The sequence below is a fragment of the Nilaparvata lugens genome, chromosome 1 (genome assembly GCF_014356525.2).
Source record: "Nilaparvata lugens isolate BPH chromosome 1, ASM1435652v1, whole genome shotgun sequence".
NCBI lineage: Eukaryota > Metazoa > Arthropoda > Insecta > Hemiptera > Delphacidae > Nilaparvata > Nilaparvata lugens.
This window is the reverse complement of record NC_052504.1, coordinates 15,865,269-15,874,577: the sequence shown is the minus strand read 5'-3', so window position 1 is coordinate 15,874,577 and position 9,309 is coordinate 15,865,269. Positions and strand designations below refer to the sequence as shown.

Sequence of the window (9,309 nt, the reverse complement as noted above, 5' to 3'; positions counted from 1 at the left end):
AAGTGACAGATTTCTTTCTGAATTTTGTTTGAGCAAATGTTTTAACAATTTCAGAAAAATTGGTTTTGAGAGTAATATCATGTTCAGAGCACATTAACACCAACGCATTCAATTTGTAGTGAAAAATTTCACTACAGAGACAACTCGTGATAAAACCTTTTGCCAATATTTTACTTCTTCTTCGTACTGAGTTGATAGCATGGTATTGACTTTGTGATTTTTTTGTCTGGTAATTTAGATAAGCATGTTAAGTCTGTGGTCAGCTGACTGTTCATGATGTTTGATCAGGTTTTGGCCATGCTTCCAGTCATTAAAACCAGAACAAAAGTTAGTACTAACTTTTGTTCTGGTTTTAATGACTGGAAGCATGGCCAAAACCTGATCAAACATCATGAACAGTCAGCTGACCACAGACTTAACATGCTTATCTAAATTACCAGACAAAAAAATCACAAAGTCAATACCATGCTATCAACTCAGTACGAAGAAGAAGTAAAATATTGGCAAAAGGTTTTATCACGAGTTGTCTCTGTAGTGAAATTTTTCACTACAAATTGAATGCGTTGGTGTTAATGTGCTCTGAACATGATATTACTCTCAAAACCAATTTTTCTGAAATTGTTAAAACATTTGCTCAAACAAAATTCAGAAAGAAATCTGTCACTTGAATTTATAACTTATGCTTATATTAAGGTTTATTTACATCAATTTATTTACTAGAGCTCATATTATGAAAAAACAATTCTATTAGAATTTAAAATACTGTAAACAAAAAACGAGCCATCAACCTACAATAATTTCCAATTAAATATATAGTTTATCTGAACTTTGAACTATGTCATCTATGGAATGCAATTAGGGAACAAACTGACAACGAGGAAGTTTCAAGCAAATGTATAAATGCTAAATGTCAAGCTTGTCTGTGAATTTGTTGAAATTCAACATGCATGATAAGTGTCAAGTGCGGTTCAGTTTTCAATAGTGAGCGCGTAATCCTTGGGAGGCCTCCATTATAAAAAAGACATCTAATGAAATTGAACCAGCCAGCAAAATGTGGACAGGACAAGGACAGCTTTGATTGCCATGCAAAACTCAAATTTTAAAGACTTCAATTACAAGGTATTTATAAAATATATCACAGTACTTACTATCTTAACTTGAATTTTCCGGTATTGTATTGATCTTTAAATCTCAGCACACAACTTTGGTGGCCTTGTTGCATTTGCTTTTTCATATCCACGGATTTCTCAAATGGGGGGGCACAAAGCTGTGTGTAGCCCAGGGCGCTATTCACCCTGAACCCGGGCCTGTACATAACTTATTTTAATAAGATAGTCATACCAAACTAAGTTAATTGTCAATAATTTAATACAAAATAAACTTACCCACCAAAAATGAATTTTCTTCCTCGTTCTTTATAATGGGATATGATATATTTTCAAAAGAATAAAGTACCTCATATTTGCTTTGCTCCTCCATTTTAACTTTTACCTTTTTTGTAGGCATCTACTGTTCACTTCCTATGACGCTAAAACTTTCGACCAATAGGAGCTCTCCAGTTCTGGTTAGCTTTTTGTGGATCATATTATGTTTCCGACCGGTCCATGAATTCTGCGCCGGTGCAGGATAATCAAAGATGGCGACCGGTTTATGAACTGTCAAAAGCTCCCATGGAACGCGGTCAGTCTGCCCCGGTGCACGAGGGGCAGTGGATCAGATAGATAGATATATTCTATTTCAACAAACATTTAGTACTGAATAAATACATCAATATTCAGTCAGTAGCTAACCAAAACAGAATAATTTTTGTGGCTACAGAGTAGTAGTTTCCAAATATAAATTTTCTCCACAGTGGAATACAAAAAATAAGCAAATAAAAGATATTTTAAAAAATGGGAATTTGGGACCCCAAATATTTGGCGCCGTCAAATATCTTGCGCTCTGGGCTAAAGCCCAGTCAGCCCATATATAAAATGAGGCCTGGTTATGTATGTGTTCATTACGGGATATATCCAGAAATGCCTTGGCGTTGATTGGGAAATTGTAAATATTAACGCTTTGTTAATATTCCATAAGGACATGAACATAAAATTAATTAATATACTCACACTAATTATTGTAGAATAGAAGAGAGCATAGGCATGTTTGTGTTTTGTAAGACATAGCCTACATTTGTGTGAGACCAAACAAGCTCCAGTGTTCACACACAATAAAATAGATTTTAAAAGTGCACACCAAACTGCATGGATCGGTTCATGTCAGCCATCTCATGGGAACACTAGCGGTGCACCATAAAAAGCTGGTTTTTCAGTCATTTTGTGGTGCACCAGGGGCAGTGGATCTGGTCCTCCCAGAACCTACTCAATCAAAAGACCAGGATTTTAATTTCCAACAAGATGGCGCAGTCACGTGACGTGCCTTGTATTCGTGGCATGTAAAAAGCATTGGTTGGATAGACGTTTGATTGATAGTTTTCATTCTGTATGATTGTATTCTGTGTCTCAATCAGCTGTGATCTGCAAACGACGAGCTGAACACGTCACAGACCACGTGAGCAGACGTGAGTGACATTCATCGCAGGTGATTGCAGTTTGCGGTTGTTGATTAGTGAATTTTAGGTTATATTATTGCAGCAAGTATAGAGTAGACCTAATATCTGAGGTAGGTATTTGATTTTAAAAATATAGTCATAAAGCCGGTGGCTCAAAAGCCGGTTAAATTTTAACTGTAGTTAATTTCACGAGAACCAATCAGAGAATCCGTCTTTTTAAAAGTTCTTCTTTGATTGGTTCTCGTGAAATCCATTATTATGATTATAAGGTTAAAACTTAACCGGGTCATAACCAGCATTATATTTTCACACTGTAATAATTATATATATATTTTTCATATTTTTTAATTCTATTGATCTTCTTTCCGAGGAAACAGCTAGATTTTGCAAGTCCTGATGCATTTAACAATTTATTTATTTAGCTTATGACAGATACACAACAAATATATACCGTAGCTCATGAGTCTCAAATGCCTAGATATACACTGTACTTTTCCAAATTCTTTGAGATGTTGTGTAGTTTATGGTCAGGAGAACATAAGTTTGTCCGAACGCCATTATTTGCGTAGTCTATTTAGCGTTACCAAATGTGCACCATGGAGACAATTTAACAAATTTTCATCGAGTTGGTGAAAAACATTGCCCGCAGCTGCTGGTGATCCGGTTGAAATGCTACTGGCTGCACGTGCTCCACCATTGCATGTTCGTTTCTATTCCTTTCAGCTCATCATTCCAGCTTTCTGTGAAAGATTATTTGTCCCCTAATTCATCCCGGAGCACCGACGTGTTTGTCCATTTTCATGCTACAAGAGTTGATAAATACTATTGCAGAATCTCTTGCTGCAGTAGTAAATAACTGCCTAAGATCCGCCATCTTTCCTGACTTTCTGTAAATTTCAAAAACCGTTTCTGTTTAACGTAAAAAAGGGGTGATCACCAGATTCTAAACAGCTTCAGGCTAATATCCATGACTCCAATCTTAAGAGTGAACATCAAGCACATTGCAAACCCATTTTTGTTAGGCTTGGTATTAAACTAAACCAGTATGTTGAGTTCAGCGCTATGTAGTAAATTGACTGAAATGAAGTAAATTCGACTAAAAGTGTAATGGTTTAAATTTGGAAAGCATTAACAACATCTAATTACCGGTATAGGTACTAGACAATATCGAACAGGCTCTCGCGTTTGAGGAAGAGGAAAGAGATATAATTATTTACTAAAACACTGGAAAGGTTAAAGGTTTTTAGATGGACGCTAAATTAGATAAAATTTTAAATGCAATATCTTCTCTTAGAGAGGACTTTAATAAAAAAAATTGTCGAACTGTCTGAGAAAATTGTTACTTTGAAAACCAACAAGGATCAGGCACAATCTGAGGAGATGTCAAAAATGTCGGGAAGCTGTTCGAAGCAAGAAAGGATTTCGCAGCTGAGTTCAGCTTTAGTTCTACTGCAAGAGGAGGTCGCTTCACTGCAGCAGCAGGCTGGAGGGGATAACCCACATAATCCAGGTGAGACGAGGCAGTCGCTAAAGCTATCCTAGTTGTCATCAAACCACAAATTATTTCTGTTAATGCACAGAGTGCCGAATGCCAACAAAATAATCTCTATAATAGTCAAATTATAAGAAAAGAAAGATATTGTCAATTTCACAATAATATTTATTAAAAACTTAAAAACAGTATTTTAAAACAGTCTTGACTGTTTCTGTATCCTCATTCCTCAGTAAAGCTGATGATGCGTTGGTAAACGTGGAACCATGGTACTGTTTTAAAGGTTTTAATGAATATTATTGTGAAATTGACAATATCTTTGTTTTCTTATCATGGAGAGATTTCACAACATCACCATCAATTCTACTAATTTTATTAATAGTCAAATATTGGTTCCCAGGACATCTATATAGCAGCTATAATATTAATTGGATCATAGATTTAGAGCTGCATTTATAATAAGATATTCAATTGTGATGTATTGGCAAATACTCCTGTCGTTGTACCTAATAATTACCTAGTCCATTACCTATAAAGCCCGGGCCACGCAGCGTTCCGATCCTACCAAAGTCTACTATAGATATAGTATATCTAAAGTAAGCCATGATCCTACTCATGTCTGATATTTCTGTGGTATGGAGGGACGTCCACGATCACATGACTGATAAATGTGTGGCATGCACTATTCCAGGCCGTAGTCGTCACTCATCATAATTATATGGTCGGATCGGAATGGGATCTGAAAGCTGCATTAGTGTGGCCTGGGCTTTCTTTAAAGTACATCATTACACTATTATTATCGATGATTCAGGATATACAGAAAATTATTATTAATATTTAGATAGATAATTATTATAGTAATGAATAAATTATCAACTTAGATCCCTTATAATGCGTGTTCCATTAAGGTGGTAATCCAAATTCAAATCTCAAAATTTATTGCACCACTTATGGGTATACATGAAATTTTTATGACAGTAGTTTTTGTTGATGATAATCTTTTCGAGTCTTTTTAGGCGAATGCAACAAATGATTATTCTTCCGCGTTTACTTTTTATTATTAGGAACTGCAGTATGGGGAAATCCATCCGAAATCTATTTTGTAAAGATTTGTAAGATTCACATACGATGTAAGTCTCTACAATCCCTAGAAAAATCAATTTCAGACTCAACGTTTCAAAACGGCAGCTTAAAAAGCACCAATGAACAAAAATAGCTCATTCAACTAAAATATGCATTTGGTCTTCACTACACTGTCAACATAGAAGACATTAGTATTTAAGATATTTTAGTGAATTCTACTCGTTATTATCTTTGGAAAAATATATATCTCTGCTGGTTTTCTAGATACTGCTTAATGTCACTCCCTAAAGAATTGAACCCGATTTTGTTTCCAGAAAAGTCTACTATCATGAGTGAACAGAAGATATCAGAGAAGATAGGATTTCTTGGAGCTGGAAATATGGCAAAAGCCATTGCTTTTGGACTAATAGAATCAGGTATTTGTTTCCTTGACAATTTATAATTGAGCATTAACTGTGAAAATTGTAGAATAATTTCTTACGTTTCGTTCAAGTTATTTTAAGAGTTATTTGACTACTTTCCAATTCAGCCATGAATTGTACTGTGAAGGATGTACATCAATTGCTAGTTGTTTTTTTGAACTATTTTCAAGTGTTAAAATTAGTTTCTCTACAGATTTGCCAAAATGAGATTTTCCAAATAGAAGTACCTAACCTTTTCAAAAATAATCATATTCTAATTCTTTATTGACAGAAACAAAGATACAATACCGCTGCCTCACAGAGCGACCATTTACTCTAACAATTTTTAGAATAGACTATTTTCTTTCCCCCTCTTTCAAATCCTAACTAATCTCCGTACTAATCTTCTCCCTTTCTGACATTGAGTTTTAACATCCAAAATTATGAAACTGATCGTTTGTAAGAACTGAGAGGAGCATATTTTTACAGTAAAAAAGAAAATTTATCAATCTGCTCTGTGACTGTCAGCTCAATGATTTTATTTCAGATTTACACTACTACTAATAAGTACTTTAAAGGCCGGTTTTCAAGCTCGGTAATTAGCTCAGTTTTAGACTTAAAACTGCTGGAGTCAGAAAAAATGCTTTCCGAAACGGGACCTAGCTGCAGTTCACGTTTTAATTAAATTTTGTAAAACTATAAAATTGAACACAAAATAAAATAAAGAGTAAATAGTGTAAATTTCTATTCTGCATTATTTAGGAATGTATCATTTACTCAAAGAAAAACGTTCCCAATCATATAAATGAGAAAATGAAGATTATCATAAAATCTGCGACTACGTCCCGTTTCGAAAAGCCAATTTTCTGACTCCAGCTGTTTAAAGTCTAAAACTTAGCTAAATCCCGAGCTCGGAAACCGGCCCTAAAAACTCCAGCACTTAATAAGTCAGTCAGAACTCATCAGTCGTCAATATAACTTTCATTAAGGCTATCCTATTATATTAAGTGAGCAATTTATGTATATATTTATATGGGTATATTGTTATTTATGTCCAACGGATCTCGCAAACGGCTTTAACGATTTTGATGAAATTAGAAATATAGGAGGTTCTTGATATAAAAATTCGATTGAACATGGTCTCATTCCTGGGAAAACTTGCTGAAGGACATGAAAAGGATAATAATTATTCATCCTTGGAAAAACAGATGATAATTTCGTCGTCTGTCGATAACGGAAGATGCGAGTTCGTGTGTGGGAGTGAGACAGAATTATGTTCAGCTGTTGAACTATTTGCAATCAATCAGCTTATCTCACGAAAAATATTATCTAAAAATTTTAATCGAAATGATCAAAATAATCTGATTTGTTGACATGACATGGTATCATTCTAAATTAAAGTATATCAGAATTTTCGAAGTTAATCATTATTTTACAGTTTTAAGGGATTAGTGAGTGTTATTTTGTTATTAAATTTGGTTTGTAAACAATCTAAATTGGAACTTTTCTTTTTTCAAATGTTCGGACTGAAAATTGGACCTGAATTCAAGTGTATGGCACATAACCTACTTTTTGGACTATTTATAGTGTATGAATCAAAATTCGGGGAAGAAACAGTTTTGGGCTGTGCATATTAGTCCTTCCCCAATAATTTTAAAGAAATGTGTTTTGTTTATCAATAAATAAATAAATATAAACTATGCTTTTATGCTTCTATGCTTTAGTACTCCGGAACGAAGCTTGGTGCCCCGATATTTTAGCAATTAAACGAGATATCTAAAGCTGCGTTTACAACAAAGTTATTAACAAAATGTAAATAAATTAATCCTTATAGATTCTATTAGATTGAACGGAACTTGTCAAACACATATGTTCATAATCATAAGTTATGTTCAATCTAATAGAATGTATCAGTATTAAGTTTGAAAAATGTTTATTTCTCTGTCCTTATAGATTCTATTAGATTGAACATAACTTATCATACACATGATCATACACGTGTTTGTCAAGTTCCGTACAATCTGATAGAATCTATATAAGGATGGAAAAATAAACATTTTGTTGATAACTTTGGTGTAAACGCAGCTTTACATGTTCTCTCAAGTCTCATAAATAATATGAATTTCACGAGTCGTGAAAGATCACCAGTTATCAAACAAGCTCTTCCAAGTTATATGTTTGTTGATGCTGTGATACAGTATTTCATCCATTATATAAAAGCGAAATGGCACTCACTGACTGACTGACTCACTCACCCTTTAGAGGCGCACTAAGAAATCTTTTGGCAATATTTTAACTCTAAGGGTTGTTTTTAAGGGTTTAAAATTCGCCTTTTAGCATGTATATTCTTTTTCTCCCAATCTCTTAATTATAATTGAAATTCCCATATCATATGTTACTATAGAACTATAATCTAGATAGAGTACCTCTTCGAAACAGTTGTTAACTGGCAACTAAATTAATAATTTTGTCAGGTTGGCATTATGTTGAGTTGACTTTGTTAGGTTGGCACCAAGTTGAAGATTTAAATGCATTTATGGCGGAAAAATTGATTTGGCACTACTACTTCAATCCTGGGAATATTATATTACTAGCCGTCAGGCTCGCTTCGCTCGCCATATCCGTTTAGCCAGACGTTTAGTCTGGACCCCCGACTGGTTGTCCTAACATATGATGAAAATGCTCAAATGAAAAATGCAGGCGAGCGAAGCGAGCCTGCTGATCTCATTCCTGGACGATCCAGTCGGGGGTCCAGGGGGCGGAGCCCCCTTGCTGGACGGATATGGCGAGCGAAGCGAGCCTGACGGCTAGTGTTTGTATATTTCCATCTGTCTAAAATAATTAATAAAAATATTTACAATTCCTTTGATAGTTCTCCACCTGTAAATAATCACGGTTCTTCTCATTTTTCTAGGTTTGCTGAACAGTCCGTCTCAGATCCTTGCTACCGCGCCATCCATGTCTAATCTAGAGGAATGGAAGGAAAAAGGATGCAATGTCAGTCACAGAAATGGTAATATTATTATTATTTATTATTATTACCTATTACAGAAATGGTATTGCACGAAATTATACAATCTCACTTTTTAAATTATCCGAAAATACTTCCAAGTATTGAGTTCAGCATTTTTTCCTTTCTTAGTGCCGGTTGTACAAAAGCCGGTTAAATTTTAATCGTGGTTAATTTCACAAGAACCAATCACAGAAGGCTTTTCTGGAAAGACGGGTTCTCTGATTGGTTCTCGTGGAATTAATCACGATTAAAATTTAACCGGCTTTTGTGCAACCGGGCCTAAGTATTAAGCCTAGTTTGCACCTATTAGGGTGCAACTCCTACTGACGGACAAGTTCTCACTTATGCCAGTTGATAGATTTCCACCAAGCTTATGCTATTAGGTGTGTTGAATGATAAAATAATCCTCAATTCAATCAGTTGAATTATACATTTTAATTTTTACTATTTAGGAATAGAACTATTGATTCTATCAATACTATTATTGTTCAATTTATCATTTTTTAGTGAGGAATATTGTTTATTTGAATTGATTGTTATTCATTGCTTTTGTGATGAAATTTTTGCACTTTGATGGAATAAATTTTAATTTGAAAAATATCAAAAAATGAATAAAGTTTCTATAAACATAGGTCCAGGGATAATATAGCTAGAGATGGCTGGAGATTGTTAATTATCCTTCAAATTCATAATTGTATAGTTTCTTGGGTATGCAAATGTTTAGGTTTAGCTAAATAAAACCAAACGTGGTCATTGAGAACCAAATTTC

The 9,309-nt window shown here is 34.3% G+C and overlaps 1 protein-coding gene across 6 annotated transcripts in view; it reads left to right on the top strand.

Moving 5' to 3' along the window:
• The first annotated feature begins 2,421 nt into the window (after nucleotides 1–2,421).
• The window catches only part of LOC111057656 (pyrroline-5-carboxylate reductase), a 25,905-nt gene continuing 19,017 nt past the window's right edge, over nucleotides 2,422–9,309 (top strand). The window contains exons 1-5 of one of the 6 annotated variants that reach the window (XM_039431858.1): nucleotides 2,525–2,661; nucleotides 3,706–3,805; nucleotides 3,936–4,061; nucleotides 5,441–5,542; nucleotides 8,442–8,540. In XM_039431858.1, the coding sequence (XP_039287792.1) occupies nucleotides 3,799–3,805; nucleotides 3,936–4,061; nucleotides 5,441–5,542; nucleotides 8,442–8,540 (334 nt within the window). In that variant the 5' untranslated portion in view covers nucleotides 2,525–2,661; nucleotides 3,706–3,798. Of the gene's footprint in view, nucleotides 2,662–3,705; nucleotides 3,806–3,845; nucleotides 4,062–5,440; nucleotides 5,543–8,441; nucleotides 8,541–9,309 lie in introns of all 6 variants that reach the window. The other 5 variants (XM_039431855.1, XM_039431849.1, XM_039431870.1 and 2 more) reach the window with 5 other exon arrangements.